This window comes from Gymnoscopelus braueri (genome assembly GCF_963280865.1).
Source record: "Gymnoscopelus braueri genome assembly, chromosome: 19".
NCBI classification, from domain to species: domain Eukaryota; kingdom Metazoa; phylum Chordata; class Actinopteri; order Myctophiformes; family Myctophidae; genus Gymnoscopelus; species Gymnoscopelus braueri.
In genome coordinates, this window is record NC_137621.1 from 49,378,951 (window position 1) to 49,397,286 (window position 18,336).

The window sequence follows — 18,336 nt, forward strand, 5'->3', positions numbered from 1 at the left end:
GCTGGGGCATCTGATGGAGGGGAAAGGAACTGGTTGGAATAACGCGCTTCTTCCACACGCTACGTCCTACCGGGGAAACTCCCCCCTGTCAGGTGATAAGAAGCGCTCACTCCTCATGCGTTGAAGGAGGCATGAGCTCAGTCTGGGCTCTCCCTAGGCTGGCAGAGGGAGAGTAGCGCCCAGGATTACATAGGCAATTGGCACTGGGTGAAAAAATGGGTTACAAAATCGAGTGGTAAAAAAAATAGTAGGGTTTGTTATCTGTCTCTGTTCGCTCTTTGCTTGGAAAATCAGCTCTCAAATTTCACACATTGAGCACATAAACAAAGGCGAACAAAGCTGATTTAGCCAATATAAAAAAACTAAAAACAAGCCCTATTCATTTTTTTTTTTTTGCCTTCTGGAAAACTAGGAAGTATAGCAGAGCTTGTATGTTGTATGTGTCAACTTGGCAAACTTGGAAAATATATATACTATTTCTCTATTCTATTTATTTTATATAATCTAAAATGGATTTGTATTCCTTAACTCATTGGCCGCCATTATCGCATTAATGCGATCTAATAAATAGCGCGCCTGGCCGCCAGGATCGCATTAATGCGATCTATGGTCTTTATTGATCTTTATGCTCTGATCACGCTATTCTGTTATGTTCCACTTACTTCAACCACCACTGCATCCGGTTTCAGGACTTGGGTTCCGTTTTCGGTTTTACATTTTCCCCCCCAGTCATTTTCGACCATAATAGGGAAACAAACGTTTTTTCACACGCTATGAAAAACGATCGGAGACCTCCCCTCCTATAATCTATGGTCTGGGTGACGAACAGTCATCCCCGTTGTGTATGACATCGTAATTTTCGCCGATCACAGAATCTGAGACATTTCACTTCCGGTTCATGTGTTTGACTGTGTGAGTGGGTGTGGGGGGGGGCGAGTGTGATCGAGAGGCGATCAAGCTGGTATGTGCTGCTCTCTAGTGGTGGAACGATCAAAACGATTCAACTGTCCAGCTAGACTTTCTATATGTGAATTAAATAACAAAATAACGAAACAAAAAAACACGAAAATCGCTGGCAAGGGCTGCTATGAACGAGGTTTTAACTCTGGCAGTCAATGAGTTAATGTGAATTGCCTTTGTGTATGAAATGTCAAATTATACAAATACATTTGCCTTGCCTTCAAATATTATCTGGTGAATAACATGCATGCAAGAGTAGTTTATATATATATTTTCATTGGCGGAATACAATTAGTTTGCATACATTTACAGTATGTGGTTAAAGTGTGATTTTGAGACCTGTTTCACCGGAGCACAGGAGCAACAGATAAAGATGACCAACAATATTTGGACTTCCATTATGGCCGGGTACCTACAGTATAAGGCCATAAGCATCACTCTAACACGTTATTACATGGTAGGCTAAGGCTAGGTATTACACTAATCCCTGACTGAATCATACTAACTTTCTGCGTGTATTGCCTCTGCTAGATTTTTACACATGCACGCGCGCACACACACACACACACACACACACACACACACACACACACACACACACACACACACACACACACACACACACACACACACACACACACACACACACACACACACACACACACACACACACACACACACAGTGGTGGAAAAAGTACTCAAATGTTTCACTTAAGTAAAAGCGTCAATACTACCCGTTACAAGTAAAAGTCCGGAATTCTAAATGTACTTGAGTGAAAGTACAAAAGTATTGGCATCAAAATATACTTAAAGTACCAAAAGTAGAAAGTTTTCATTATGCAGAATGTCCTAGTAAAGTAAAAGTACCTCAGAATTGTACTTAAGTAAATGAACTTAGTTACTTTCCACCACTGCGCACACACACACACACACACACACACCGAGCTAAAAGCTGGCTGTTATACATTTTCTCTAAAACAATAGTGCTCTTCCTCTCTTGCCTCTGCAGTCTATGAGTACTGCTTTTTTTTTTCTATAACACAAGTGTGTGTGTGTGCGTGTGTGTGCGTGTGTGTGCGCACCAGGCCAAGTCTCTGGAGTGGCGCTGCAAGGAGAACCACGAGCGCGGCTTCAACTTCCTCTTTGGTCACTTCAGGAAGTTCTACCTGCCACACATCTTCCCCAACTTCTCCATGGAAACCAGCCTCTACCAGCCAATACTGGGTCAGTGAAGTTACACCAACTCTGGTTTCCTGAAACTAGATACGTAGCCTTTGTTCTTTTGTCTTTCTGTATGCTATGACTATTTTATTCACATCCTCATCTCTCCTCACGATTTGACCCATTCAGACCGGGAACGCATCTGTGTAATTTTTTTTATTTCTTTGGGCTATTCAAAAATAGCAGATCTACAAGCTCATAGTGCGGCACCGAGTGCCGCGCTACGAGCTTGTAGATCTGCTATTTTTTTAAGCAAACATTTGTAACTCAAATCTTTGCTTCTGGGGATTCTACAAATGTCTTCTAATTCAGTTCACTAAAACTGTTTTTTGAAAAAACGTGCATTGCTATAATCAGTGGTTCTCAAACTTTTTCAAGTCAAGGACACCCAAAATTATATGTATTTAGCTTTGACCCTCATCTCAAAATATGTTGTTCCAGGGACCCCCCCCCACCCAGAAGCAAAGATTTGAGTTGAAAATGTTCGCTTTAAAAATATGTATATATTCAAAGATTTGCACACATGTTCAAGATTTAAAAAAAATAGCAGATCTATAAGCTCATAGCGCGGCACTCGTTGCCGCGCTATGAGCTTGCTATTTTTGAATAGCCCAAAGAAATCTAAAAAATGACACAGATACGTTGCCTTTGTTCTTTTGTCTTTCTGTATGCTATGACTATTTTATTCAGATCCTCATCTCTCCTCACGATTTTACCCATTAAGACTGGGAACGCATCTGTGTAATTTTTTTGATTTCTTTGGGCTATTTCGAAGACATTTTGTAGAATCCCCAGAAGCAAAGATTTGAGTTACAAATGTTCGCTTAAAAAAATACTTTTGAATAGCCCAAAGAAATAAAAAAATGACACAGATGCGTTCCCGATCTGAATGGGTTAAAGCTGCAATCCGTAAAATGTTTTGTCCTATCCTGGACGCGAGCCAGGGTGTCTCCCATGTGAGATTTGAAATTTCTACTGCCGAGCTAACGTGGAACGCCTGCTTGGGCAGTGATATTGCGCTTTGAGGTTCAGGCAGTACTTACTTGTCACATACATTTCCCAGTAGAAGACCAAGGAGACCAAACTCCAACCACAGTAGTTGTGTTTGTTATATCGTTCCATACAGATACAATGTATGTTCAGGAAGCCTTTCAATTCTATGTAACGTGGTTAATCATGCTTATCCCTGTGTTGCTGGAAAAGTTTGCTTTAAAGGAGTAGTTCACCCCAAAAAAAAACTTATTTTCTATCGATTACACACCCCATGAAGCCTTGAATTCATGGAGATTTGTTTTGTTTTTGTCGCATTCCTGAGACAATAATTTGATGACCGGCGGAAAGATGCTAATGTTTGGTAGGAGACATTAGCATCCTACCAGAGCCGCCGACGGTCATCGAACTATTGGCTTAAGAATGCGACAAAAACAAAAAAAATCTCCATGACTTCAAGTCTCAAACCATCTCCATGGGGTGTGTAATCGACGTTAGACGTATCCAGTACCAGTGGGGGGGGGGGGGGGGGGTGATATTCCACCCACTTCTGGGAAAAAGAAAAAGAGGTGGAAAAAGGAACGCTCGTCCTAAAACACGCTGCCCAATTTTTTCCGTGGATCGAGGCCGCCGGATTAGACCCGGGGCGGGGGTGTTTCAGGACTACGGTCCTTGTTATATCCATTTCTGAATGGAGAGGTGCGCGATGGAGAGACGTTTCCTTTTTGCTACACATCTACACTTCATGGAGTACTTTTTTTTTGTACCGAATTAACCGAATTAAAGTAAGAAAAACCCGAAATAAAAGGGTAAAAAAAACGCAAAGAACACACGCATGCGCGCATGCACGTGTCCCCCCTTGGTTCTCAAATGCTCTCTGCGTCCTTGGCGACACCTGTGTGCAACTAAGTATAAATGGGGCATAAGGACTGACTCCCATATTCCTGCTTGCCCTCCAGATGTGCCGCCGATGCGATCCAAGCCCTACTACAGCGTGCTGCGGCGGGATCAGGAGAGCAACGAGGCCGTCTACTGCACCAAGGAGAGCTACCTGCAGGCCAGGGTCATCTTCATCCGGTGGCTGGTGTCCTTCTGGCTGGAGCCGCGCTCCAACCCACAGACAGTCATCCCAGGCACGGAGGGAGAGAATGTTCCCAAGAACATACAGGTAAGCGCGCGCAGAGATACGTCCACGCACACTTTACACGCGTCCCTAGGACGTGTTTAAAGTGTGTGTGGATGTACCCACTACCCAGGACGATATTACAGTTACAGCAGGTGTGTGTACATACTGTTACATTATTGTTTCATCTTTAGTTGATGAAAAAGGCATCAAACCTCATCACGTTGTCGTTTGCAGATGCACATTCCTATTTTGTCTTTTCATCACGACACAAAGGCCGCTGATGAACATTTTTCATCACCCTAATTTACTCATGACAAAACACTCTCTCCCGCTTTCTATTCGTTATAATCATCCTAATGTCTACCTATCTGTAGGCCTGTCACAATTATTGCATAATCGTCTAATCGCAATTATTTGAGATAATCGCAATTATTTTTGCATTGTCGTTTTCATGTTGAAAATGTTTCATACATTTTCAAATAAAAATAATCTGAAATAGCAGATCTACAAGCTTACAACGCGTCACAAAGTGACAGACACTCATATTTGAAACAGTCTGTTTCTGGCGAAAATTTTACTAATTCGGCGGAAGTAACATTATCGTTTTCTCACCGTCAGTTGATGCTTCATATCCATAAGAGTAAAACCGCCGGGATCATTTGTTTATTTTTGGAACACAGTTCTTATTTAACGCGATATTAAACACGTCTATGGGAATTCAGAATGGGGGGAAAAAAACGCGACCACAAACAACGCGTCACAAAGTGACGCGTTGTAAGCTTGTAGATCAGCTATTTCTGCTATTTTCAAATGTATAACATTTTTAAATAGGTCAATAATTTCTTTGCATATTTAAGTTATTTGTCATATCTGGCCTTTGCAATCTTCTTATCACGACGCCTAAAAGGCAAACAGAAATGTATTTTGTATTCATATGTTCCAACGTTCAACGGCCAAACACACAATTAAATCGTCAATCGCAATTATTTGAGCAACAATTAATCGCCAACTTAAAATCTGTAATCGTGACAGCCTTACCTATCTTGTCTCCCCTCCTCTCCGCCTTACAGAGAGCGGCAGCCAGCTTCGCCGCCCGAAGCTCTGCGACGGGCAGCTCGGACGACAGCGGCCCGGGCGGTGGCGGGAGCGGGGGAGGGGGGGGCTCTCGCTCGGACAACCACCACCTGCTGGACGGGGGGGGCGGGGGCCTGTTGGGGGGGCCCGGCGGGGGCGGCGGCGGGAGCGGGGGCCTGTCCGGGCACGGCGAGATGGAGCCGTGCCACTCCAACACGTCCACGCTGACGGAGCGGGAGCCCAGCTCGTCGTCGCTGTGCTCCATGGACGAGGAGCAGCTGACCGACATGGAGGTGGTCCGGAAGGTTCTGACCAGCACGCGCACCAACGTCAACTTCATCACTGAGATATTCAGACAGGTCGGTGTCTCTCTCTCTCTCTCTGCTGTGGTTGGACCTCTCTCTCTCTCTCCTCCTCTCAGCTCCTCACCTACTCAACACACACACACACACACACACACACACACACACACACACACACACACACACACACACACACACACACACACACACACACACACACGTCTCTCCCCAGCTCTCTCTCCCTGCTTCCTGTCCTATCTCTTCTACACCTATAGATAAATGCAGAAAAAGCCCCCCAAAATATCTTTACAAAATGTGTCATGTTGCGTCACATTTACGTACTGTAGCGTTTCAATGGTAACAAGTGCGGTTTGTCCCGTTTTTGGACACATTGTTTGTCTTGTGTCCATGCCCATATATGGAGACCTGAACAGCACCCCTTTAAAAGCATTTTTTTTAAAGGACGTATGTTAAAAGTCCTTAAATTGTCACTTTAGAAATGTGCAAATACCCCGTATAGAGTACAGAAGTCCTGACATCACTCGTTCATCCCCTGGGTCGTAAAGTAATTTCTCTATAGAGAATAACATTGGGTCATCTTAGAATCGTCTCATATAAGAATTGTGGTCCAAAAATAAACAAACTGTCTCTGCGATATTGTCAGGGACGTGGCTCTGTATCGTTTATGATAGTCAGACACTCATATTTGAAACAGTCTGTTTCTGGCGAAAATTTTACTAATTCGGCGGAAGTAACATTATCGTTTTCTCACCGTCAGTTGATGCTTCATATCCATAAGAGTAAAACCGCCGGGATCATTTGTTTATTTTTGGAACACAGTTCTTATTTAACGCGATATTAAACACGTCTATGGGAATTCAGAATGGGGGGAAAAAAACGCGACCCAGGTAGGATGTGTAAATTACGTCAGACTTCGGTGCTCTAGACACTTATACTGTATGTTGGTTTGTTTACTGTTGAGTGAGAAAACAATGCTGCACATTAAGCTCATCATCTGGGGACCGACCCAAAATCATTTTGGGACCTCCTTGGGTTCCCGACCCACAGGTTGAGAACCACTGCCTCATATTGACGCATTCCTCTTTCTTTCGGTTCGGTGTCCCAGGCGTTCCTGCTGCCCATGTGCGAGGCGGCGGCCATGCGCAAGGTGGTGAGAGTGTACCAGGAGTGGATCTCCATGGAGGACAAGCCCGTGTTCATGAAGGAGCCCGACGAGGGACCCTACCCCGTCACCTCCACAGCCAACAGCATGGACAGCAGCTCCCTGCAGGGGGACATGGATGAGGAGGTGAGGGGGGGGGGGGGGGGCACACTGGAGGACCGTGATAACCTTGGCTGATTTTAGCTTCCATTGTTTGACTACTTTATTAACACATTGAGGTTCCGATTCTACAAAATGTCTTCTAAATCCTAACAGTTTTCTGAAACACTTGTGTTGCTATAATATCAGTGGTGCTCAAACTTTTTTATGTCAAGGACCCCCAAAATGATATGTATTTGGCCGCGGACCCCCATCTCAAAATATGTTGTTCCAGGGACCCCCAGAAGCAAAGATTTGAGTTAAAAAAAATCATAGATTTGCACACATTTTCACGATTTTTCAACAATAGCTGATCTACAAGCTCATAGCGCGGTAGTAAGCAAATATGGGGCGGGTTTATCACCAGAGGCATTTTTCAAATTCGCCCCTTAGAAATGCAGGTTCCTTCCACACAGAGATTCCAGACTAATATCTGCGCGGGGGTCCAGGCACCCTAGGCTGCAATGCCAGCCTGACAGTGTGTCGCGGGTTCGAGTCCCGATCCCGACGACCTTTGCTGCGTGTCACTCCCCATCTCTCCCTCCCCATTTCCTGTCAGTCTACTATCTCTATCAATAAAGGCAGAAAAGCCCAAAAATAAATAAAAAAAAAAGAAAGAAAAGAAAACTAGTGCAGATTAAAATCATGGCAGGCTAGTAAACAACGCAGCTGATCAAATTAATAATGGGTGTGTTATATTGAGGCGTATCCAGAGCCATGGGTGTTGCAATGTGCAAGCATAGACAGTCTGTGTGTGTATGGTCAAACACACGGAACCATGAAACTCATGAAGTAAAATAATTGCGATGTAAATCAACTCTTGAAACTCTGAACCCTTTAAGACCGGGAACGCATTTGTGTCATTTTAAGATTTCTTTGGCTATTCAAAAATAGCAGATATACAAGCTCATAGCGCTGCACCGAGTGCCGTGCTTATGAGCTTGTAGATCTGCTATTTTTGTAAAAATCGTGAAAATGTGTGCAAATCTTTGAACATTTTTAAGGCAAACATTTGTAACTCAAATCTTTGCTTCTGAAGATTCTAAATCCTAACAGTTCTTTTTTTTAAACGTATGTTGCTATATATCAGTGGTGCTCAAACTTTTGCATCTCAAGGACCCCCAAAACTATATATATATTTGGCCGCGGACCCCATCTGAAGCAAAGATTGAAGCTTGAAAAAAGAAAAAATCAAAAATTTGCACAAATTTTCACCATCTATGAGCTTGTATATCTGCTATTTTTAAATAACCAAAGTGTAAAATAATGGTTTAACTGGTTACACAGATGCGTTCTCGGTTTGAATGGGTTAAAACACAGAGATGGTCATTGAAAGCTGTCGGTTGCGTCCCTCTCCCAACGGAGAGAGAGTTAATTCCAACGATATAAAAACCTATATAAAAAGATAATAAAAACATCTACAATACAAATCTAATCATGTGGGTCTCTGGAACGACATTGGAATGATATGGCCCCAATGTGAATCTTCCAGTAGGTGTCCTTCCCGACACCAGGGTCTAAATGTCTCAATGGAAGAGTAGGGAGACCACCTCCAACCACTGCACATGTGCTAGTTACATTGTATTAACATACTCTACCACACAGATTGATTAAAATAACATTTGACTTGTTAAAATGAGTCCCAGGTTGTAGCTTTGGTGGTGTATATGCAAGTGTTTTTATTACATTTTCTCTGCGTGTGCACATTGCGTTTGTGCATAAATGTGTGCATCTGTGTGTTTTCAGGGGAACAGGTCAATAGACAACGAGCTGCTGGAGTACAACCTCCATGCTGGGGTCCAAACTACACTACAGGTACACACGCACACGCACACACGCACACACACACACACACACACACACACACACACACACACACACACACACACACACACACACACACACACACACACACACACACACACACACACACACACAGGCCTGTCACAATTATTACAAAAGGCCTGTCACAATTATTACAAAATCGCCTATTCACAATTATTTTGCATAATCTTCATAATCGTATCTATTATCGTAGCAATTTTTTTTTTTTTGATTACGAAGCCTAAAAGGCAAAGTTTTTATTCATATATTACAATGTTCCAATTCCATACTCATTCCATACTGTATTCATACTTGAAAAAGACCGAAAGGGTCGAAACGTCGTATCCGCTGTTTGTTAATAAACCTTGGAGCATTTAAAGTGAGTTGTGAGCCTCGTTTTGTTTCAATGTTCCAATTGCAAACGCACAATTAAATCGTTAATCGCAATTATATGAGTGACAATTAATCGTCAACTTAAAGGTAGGGTAAGTGATTTACTTTGGTTAAAATAAGTGTTAAATAGCCCTATATTCTGATAGTACTCATTGCTATAGAGTGTTTGTTCAGTAAAAGGAGTCTCCCATGTCTCTCCAGCTCTTTATTAAACAGAAAATGCATTTTCAGTGCTCTCTCCTGATTGGCTTAAATGTTGTCACCTACCTGTAGGTGTACTATATTGTGTTTACTAAAGAGCTGGAGAGACCCCTGTGACCGAACAAACGCTCTGTAGCAATGATTACTATCAGAATATAGTACTTTAACCTTTTTAACAAAACAAAAAAAATGCCAAAAAATATCACTTACACTACCTTTAAATTTGTAATCGTGACAGCCCTACACACACACACACACACACACACACACACACACACACACACACACACACACACACACACACACACACACACACACACACACACCATCAGTTCTATGGTGATGAGATGGTCCGTCTCTGTGCAGGCGTTCATCACCCACTCGTCCAACGTCTTCCTGCTGGAGCCGGCCAACGACATCAAGGCCCTGCTGGAGGAGCACGTGGACATGTGCAAACGCGTGCTCAACATCTACCGCAGCCTCGTCATGCACGAGACCATGGACCAGAAGACATGGTACACACACACACACACACAGTTTTCACACTGGAAATAGCTGATCTAAAGGCTCACAATGGGTTTTTGTTGTGACACATTCTGAGCTTGGAGATCAGCATTTTGTTTTGGTATTTCGAGTGACACCGTCGTACGAACGAGTATAAATCAGGCTTTAACCCATTAAAACAGGTGTCATTTTAGATTTTTGCGTTGCTATTTTTGAATAGCAGATATACAAGCAGGCAAATAAAAATTTCAAACACTTAAAAAAAACCTGCTAGAGTTCTCAAATTCTGCCCGAACCCGACCCTACCCGACCCAGCGTTTTCGGGCTGGCCCGTGCCCAAAATCTATGCTAATTAGTTGGGCCGGGCCGAGCCTCGGGTTCTGTGGAGAAAAAATAAATAAAATTAAATCCCCCTCCAAATAAATTTCAACTGCCCCTAGCGGCCTAACGGTAAGGCCGACGGAAATGGCAGTGGATGTGTTGGATGCAGCTCAAAGTGAACTTTAATCAGGTATTTAGTTTATCTCCATCCGACCTTCCAAGTCCGTGTTATTAAAGAAAAACGGGCGACAATGGCCAAAACTCAATCGCAAATGGGCGAACGAAAATTTGCGTGAGTGGCCGTTTTCAAGATGTTTTGGCCATTATCTCTGGAACGGAAGGTCCAATCTACTCAGTTCAAAGCTTGCTGGATGCGTGACTTTGGGGACGTTAATTATATAATGACACCTTTTCGGGTTTTCGGGCCTAAAAGCATGGTAATTGTTCGGTTAGGGCCGAGCAGGCCTTAATTTTCAGGCTTGTTGAGAACTCTAGTACCTACTGGTACGACACCCATGGTTATAAATAACAGGCCCTTTTGCTTTAATGTGTACAGGGAACAGATCCTACTGGTGCTGCTGAGAGTGACGGAGTCGGTGATGAAGAGACCTCCGTCCATCATGCCTCATGGCAAGAAGAACAACACGATGTCTGGTCGACTGGCTGGACCTGTCTTCCAGGTAGATTAAAGTGATTATTACTTCATCACTACTGCAATAACCTCATTTATAGCAGTAGTTCTCAACATGGGGTCCGGGGACCCCCGCAGGGTTCCTTGAGGGGGCTACGTGGGGTCCCCACTCCCCAGCTAAACGACTGATAGTTAACCCTTTAAGACCGGGAACGCATCGGTGTCATTTTTTGATTTCTTTGGCTATTCAAAAATAGCAGATATTAGGCCTGTAACGATACAGTAACTGCATCGATGCATCGTTTTGAATTTTCAACGATCTACTATATCGATATGCAAACAGCTAAATATCGTATCGTTTGACTTTGAATCGTATCGAATCGTTTTGCAATGCAAATAATCGTATCGAATCGTTCTGCAATGCAAATAATCAATTATATCAATACTAAGTACTTTTAAGAAGAAAAAAAGAGAAAGAGGGGTTTATATCCAGTATCCAGGTATTTATTTTTCACACAGAATTTTTGGGTAAATAAATAGTTACTATATCGATTTTAAATCATTGAATGGAATCGTATCGTTCTAAATTAACCTGTCCTGTATCGTTCATGTATCGTATCGACTAAATCGCTGAATCGAAACGTATCGTATCGTTCTAAATTAACCTGTATCGTTCATGTATCGTATCGACAACCAAGTATCGTGATACGTATCGAATCGTTGTTAAAACGTATCGTTACACCCCTAGCAGATATACAAGCTCTTAACGCGGCACAGAGTTCCGCGCTAAGAGCTTGTAGATCTGCTATTTTTTGAAAATGTGTGCAAATCTTTGATATTTTTTGAAGTGAACATTTTTAACTCAAATATTTGCTTCTGGGGATTCTACAAATGTCTTCTAAATCAGTTCTAAAACAGTTTTTTGAAAATATTTATGTTGCTATAATATCTGTGGTCCTCAACCTTTTTCCATGTCAAGGACCCCCAAATGATATGGATTTGGCTCTAAAAATATGTTGTTCCAGGGAACCCCCCCAGAAGCAAAGATTTGGGTTAAAAGTGTTTGCTTTAAAATATATATTCGGCTATTGGGTCACCCCATGTGGCTAGGTTGTTAAATATTTCTCTCTCACCCATCTGTGTCATTCTGTCCCTGCCAGAGAGTGAGAGAGCAGCATAGTATAACGAGTATGTCTCTCTTTCTCTGTATGTCCCTCTGTCCGTGTCCAGACGCTGATAGTGGCCTGGATCAAGGGGAACCTGAACGTCTACATCAGCAGGGAGCTGTGGGACGACCTGCTGTCCGTCCTGTCCTCTCTGACCTGCTGGGAGGAGCTGGTCACCGAATGGTCCTACACCATGGAGACTCTCACCAAGGTAACGCGGTTGCTTTTCCCATTTCACCTGAAGGGAACAGGGCACAGTGGTGGAAAAAGTACTCATGTTTTTTACTTATGTAAAAGTATCAATACTGCAATGTAGAAATACTGTGTATGAGTACAAGTACAAAAGTATTCATATAAAAATGTACTTAAAGTACCAAAAGTAAAAGTACTAAAATGGACATTTTCTGGTTCCATCGATTCAGACCTCATTCTCTTTCCCCATAGAGATTTCCCAAAAATATTTATGTAAATTAATTTTAGCCTAGAATCAAGCCATCCAGGATCCTGGTGAATCATGACCATAAAACATTTGGAATATTTACTTATATATACTACACCATACCCGCTTGTTTCACGGATGGTCCGCTTGTTTCACGGATGTGGCAACGCCGGCACTTGTTTCACGCACGTGATCTGGCAACCTGGGAGCCAGCGAACACAAAAACGCTAATAAACAGCTGACATTTGGGGAAAGCGAAAAACGGGCTTCGGTGTTCCATGCACATGGTAATAGTCTATGGCTGTGTGCAAATGCAGATCAATTGCTCCAGCCACTGAGGAGAACCGGGCAGAAGAGATTTTGGGGGCACAGACAGACAGACGCACACACAGAGCCACAGAGCTTTGTAGAATTATAGGATGATATATTATATTATATATACCTTTGTTTTGCGGTTTTCCATTTTTTCCCTCACAGAATCAAATGTTTTATGGTCATGATTCACCAGGATCCTGGATGGCTGGATTCTAGGCTTAAAATAATTTATATAAATAATTTTGGAAATCTCTATGGGAAAATGTTATGGGGTCTGGACCGATGGAACCAGAAAATGGCCGCCACTGCTATGCCCTATTGGGAATTGAGAAACCGGGCACTCGAGTGGCACACGGGTACATTTCCGACCCACCACCGCGAAGACTATGTCTTTGAATCCACATAGGACCACAATGGAAACGAGTCCCCCGATTTTTTTTATGTTAACCTTTTTAGTATTAATGTCTTACTGTACCACATGCTGTTTACATTTCTGACTAATAAAGTATTCAATCAGTCGATCCACGGTGGTGCATCTGCCTTGGCTGGGTGAACGTACGAGAGCAACTGGCCGTGTTTGCTGCAGTGTTGATTTTGACAGCAAATTTTTATGTCGTTTTTAGTCTTTTGAATAAAATTCGATTTCATTTTTGTCTAGTTTTAGTCGACTAAATATCATACGATTATAGTCGACTAAATCTACAGTTGATTTAGTTGACTAAAATGTATTTTGGCGGTGCCTTGATGGCGTCGTAATGGCTGATTTTACACTTGGTTGCATGCTGAAAATAGCCGATCTACAAGCTCACAATGCGTCGCAGCGCAACGCGTTGTGAGCTTGTAGATCGGCTATTTTCAGAGCGCAACACCCACGCACAACCAAACATAAAACGACTGGTCTTTTAGTTCTACTAGATCTCTTCTCCACTAGTCCGGTCCCTCCCTAACATTTTAGTCTAGTTTTTATTTGTTGACGAAACTGTCAATATATAGTTATTTTTTGTTCGTCAGGGAAAAAAGGTAGTCGACGAACATTTTTCGTCATAGTTTTAGACGACAAACTCAACACTGGTTCGCTGGAGAAAAGCCAAACGAAGAGGTTGGTGAAGGGCGCCTGTCAGCAGGGGTGTTGTTGAACTGTGAGGAATAGAGTGTCCCTCTACATGCGGTTCTGAAATTCCCATAATTGGAATGTACGTTCACCCAACTCAGCTTAATATTTAAAACTCAGGAACCAAGTAGCTCAGTAGAATAAATCTTCTTTTTCTTTCGGAAAAGGAGGTGATTATATTTGGATGTCATTCAGAACTTTTGCTGTTTTTTCAGAAGGTGCATGTCTTGACCTTAGAGCCAGAGTGTTCTTCCAATCTTCCTCCTAAAGGTGGCAGTGTTAACAGCTGTGTGTGTGTGCGCGTGTTTTGTAGGTGCTGGCCAGGAACCTGTACAGTGTGGATCTGAACGAACTGCCTCTGGACAAACTCAGTGAACAGAAACAGAAGAAGCACAAAGGAAAAGGTCTGAAGAAAAAACACAGTCAAATCGTCAGTGTTAATTTAAATCCGAGAGTGTACACATAGACCCCATTTGTGCACTCTCTGAATTAAACATGGGTCCGGGACCATTTGGTGAGCGTCTGTCTTTGTACAAACAGTCTCTCACATTAAATGTTTGCTCAGGTAAACGTTCAGCTAAGGTAAGAAATTGTGCTTTCACGGTTCAGCCAAAACCAAAACAAACGCCTCTTCGTCCCTCCTTCCCTCTGTGTCTCTGTCGGTCAATACCAGGTATCGGGTCGGAGGGCCAGCGTCCGAGTGTGGACCGGTCCTTCTCTAAAGGGTGGAGCCGGGACCAGCCCGGCCAGGTGGTTGCTATGAGGCAGCGGAGCGCCACCACTGCCGGGTCCCCGGGCATAGAGAAAGCCAGGTGCATGGTACGCCAGAAGACTGTTGGTGAGTCCACTGTGTGTGTGTGTGTGTGTGTGTGTGTGTGCGTGGTGTTGTTGTACCCTTACAACTACTTCCCCTGCTATAGAGGAACATTTTGTGTGGGTGCGGTTTTGTACTGTTACAATTACTTCCCCTGCTGTAGAGAAACCTAGTGTGTGTGTGTGTGTGTGCGTGTGGGTTGGGGGGGGGGGGGGTCTAGTGTCAAAATGTCACTAGATTCCCTCTCTTCACCACAGCACAACCTCGTTCAGCTGAAAAGTCCTCAGGAACTGAGGCCTCTGTAAGGAAGTGAACTGTTTGGATTAAAATGTAACACATTATGTTATATAGTATACCGTTTATGATGCCAGAGTGTATTGACTCTCCAGACCCTAGGTTATTCCATGCCGTGTGCACTGTCACGCATTGTGACACACAGCACACAGTTGCACTTCACATCGCAGAAGTGAATCGAAGCTTGACTTTATTGAATTTTCGTTTTAGAGCAATGCCAGAAAAGCTATTATCAGTGACTACACTGAAAACAATCCATCATTTACTGTGCATGGCCCTCTCCATCTGATGAACGAGGTTGCACTGTAGTTTTTTTCCCAAGGTGATACATGGTCAGCCTGGATATAAAACACAGGTAGCATAATCGGTACGGCATTCTCCTTTGATTCGCAAGGTTCTTTTCTGAGTTCAATACTGGGTACATGTTAATACCGACAATATGCCACTTTGACCTGTATACTTTTATTGTCTGTAAAAGACAGAAATTGGCATGAGTCGTGGTCCAAGTTCAACCTTGCTGAACTTGGACCGCTGTCCGCTGTGACGAATAAAAGCGCAGCTAATAGAAACAAGTCATCCAGCCAGAGGGGAGGGGTGGGTCGCGGGTCCGCAAATACTTTTGCCTGCGCACGGTCAGCTGTTTATTAGCGTTTTTGAGTTCGCTGGCTTCCGGGTTGCCAGATCATGTGCGCATATCCCCCCACGGGTATGGACTAGTATAAATTAACTATACAAAATGGAGGAAAAACAGATGTTGTGTGTTTGAATCATGGATGTATTCAAAGACTGTCTGAATTACCCAGAATTATTTGACACCTCGGGAAGAACCTCAGGAAGAAAGTGCTATGTTGGAAAGTGGAAACCTGTTTACTCTCAAGCAGACATGACAGGTGTGTTTTAACTACTACCTCACTGCTCGGTTGGCGAGCACAGTGCAAACCACATTCAGTGTGACGGGGCATAAAGACCGCAGCAGCAGCACATGCATGCGTATTCTCGGTGAACATGTCATAGGTGATGTCGCGTGACTCAGAGAGGAGAATTGAGCCGTACCGTTGGCCAAGCTATCGCTAGTCACTGTCTCCCTTTCCTCTCCTCTTCTCTTCCAAGCCTAACCCTGTTACTATTGCTCTCTCACTCCACGGTTTCCTCCCTTCCTTCTTTCCTGCCCCCTCCACACACCTCCAATCCCTTTACCCAACTGTCTTCTCTTTTCCCTTTCCTCACCTCGTGTCCTCTCGACCCTATATCGCTCTCCCGTATCGATGGACAACGTGCGCAATACAATATTTTTCTTGCAGTTCTTTCTCCTAACCTTTCTTAATCCTTCTCTCTCTTGTGTCTCCCTCCTATGTCTCCTTCCCACCTTCTTCTCTTGACCTCTTCTTGTCTTCCATCGCTGCCCCCCTTTTGTCTCTAATACCGCTCCTTTATTTCCCCCTTTCCCCTCCCTCCTATCACTCCCTCTCTCCCCTCCTTAACCCATTCTGTCCTGCACTCTTTCCTCCTCTCTCTGTCCCCGTCCCCCACGTGGCCCCCCAGCCCTACGTAGCTGTTCTACGGGGGACTCTTTGCTGTCCTCGGCCTTTATCCGCAGCGCTAAGAGCGCTCCGGCTCTGGCGCCACCTCTTCCTGTTCTCCACCACCACCACCACCTACACCACCTCCCCTTACTACCCCCCCTAGCTGACCAGCTGGCAGGTACACTCTGTCTGCACTGCCTGTCTGCCTGTCTGTCTGCCTGTCTGCCTGTCTGCCTGTCTGCCTGTCTGCCTGTCTGCCTGTCTGACTGTCTGCCTGTCTGTCTGCCTGTCTGCCTGTCTGCCTGTCTGCCTGTCTGCCTGTCTGTCTGCCTTCCCTTAAGTCTACCTGTTGTGCCTCTCTTGTCTGTCAGTCTTTCTCACGCTCCTTTAACCCATTAACCCTTTAAGACCCGGAACGCATCTGTGTGTCATTTTAAGATGTCTTTGGGCTATTCACAAATAGCAGATATACAAGCTCATAGTGCGGCACCGAGTGCCGCGCTATAAAGCGAACATTTTTAACTCTTGTTACAACTCCTGAGGGTCCCTGGAACAAAATATTTTGAGATGGGGGTCCACGGCCAAATGCATACCATTTTTGAGAACCACTGATATTGTAGCAACATACGTTTTTTCAAAAAAACTGTCAAGATTTAGAAGACATTTGTAGAATCCCCCAGAAGCAAAGATTTAAGAGTTAAAAATGTTTGCTTTAAAAATATATATATTCAAAGACCCATGATTTTCCACGATTTTTTCCCAAAAAATATCAGACCTGAGGCTGATTCTACAGATGCCTTCTAAATCAGTAGTTCTCAAACCTTTTCGTGCCAAGGACCCCCAATACGATATGTATTTGGCCCGCATCTGAAAATGTTCTGTACCAGGGAGGGACCCCCAGAGGAGAAGATTTGTGTAAAAAATACCCCGCAAAATTATTCAAAATCGTTCAAAAATAGAGTTTTCTGAAAAAAACGTATGTTGCTATATTATATATAGTTAAAATCTAAAATGACACAGATGGTTTTAATGGGTTAAGTGTACATGTTGTGCCTCTCTCTGTCAGTCTTTCTCACTCTCTCCCTTAAAGTTTTTTTTGTTTCTGATTGTCTGCTTGTGTGTTTGCTTTCCAACCCGATAGTAAAATCCAGGGTGTCTGCACTCTGCATGTCCTGAATATATCTTAAAACGAGAGTTATGCATATAACTAAGGTTCTACGAATTCCGGATGACCGCCAGAGGCAGTGTTTTCAACACCTGGATATCATCGCGCGCTCGCGCATAGGTCGAATATTAATACCAACAAAGTCACTCGTGACCTGTGTGCACGCACGCCACCTATATAGGTGCGGGGCGCACAGCGTTCATCCTCATGAAATCTTTTCGTCGAGAACGAGATTCCGAGTGACAGTCAACTCTGGCGGTCATCCGGAATTCGTAGAACCTTAGTTATATGCATAACTCTCGTTCTACTTCATTCCTACTGACCGCCAGAGGCAGTGTTTTCAACACCTGGATGACTAATACCAACATAGTCACGAGGAATCTGCGCTTACCGAAGTCGGTTTGCAGATAGAATAAACAGACAACACCACAGCCGTCGCCACAGGATGCGAGACGGCCAGGTTGACTATATATAGGAGCGGGCAAAAGCCCATGAAAGATGAAGCCCATTCGGCTGCATCTCCTGGCCTGCTCCAAGCCTGTATCACTGAGGGAGAGGCTCTGGCAACACCCGCGGTCAAGAAAGGCCTTGGGGGAACCTAGAGGCCCCCTGAAGACGTACATTTGCCTGAACGCGGCAAT

The 18,336-nt window shown here is 43.8% G+C and overlaps 1 protein-coding gene across 4 annotated transcripts in view; it reads left to right on the plus strand.

Moving 5' to 3' along the window:
- ralgapa1 (Ral GTPase activating protein catalytic subunit alpha 1) overlaps window positions 1-18,336 on the plus strand; it is a 135,735-nt gene that overhangs the window by 18,540 nt on the left and 98,859 nt on the right. For all 4 annotated transcript variants that reach the window (XM_080414133.1, XM_080414134.1, XM_080414135.1 and 1 more), the window contains exons 8-17: window positions 2,046-2,184; window positions 4,131-4,339; window positions 5,368-5,730; window positions 6,800-6,982; window positions 8,741-8,809; window positions 9,779-9,927; window positions 10,794-10,917; window positions 12,099-12,245; window positions 14,213-14,303; window positions 14,573-14,737. In XM_080414133.1, the coding sequence (XP_080270259.1) occupies window positions 2,046-2,184; window positions 4,131-4,339; window positions 5,368-5,730; window positions 6,800-6,982; window positions 8,741-8,809; window positions 9,779-9,927; window positions 10,794-10,917; window positions 12,099-12,245; window positions 14,213-14,303; window positions 14,573-14,737 (1,639 nt within the window). The remainder of the gene's footprint in view (window positions 1-2,045; window positions 2,185-4,130; window positions 4,340-5,367; window positions 5,731-6,799; window positions 6,983-8,740; window positions 8,810-9,778; window positions 9,928-10,793; window positions 10,918-12,098; window positions 12,246-14,212; window positions 14,304-14,572; window positions 14,738-18,336) is intronic.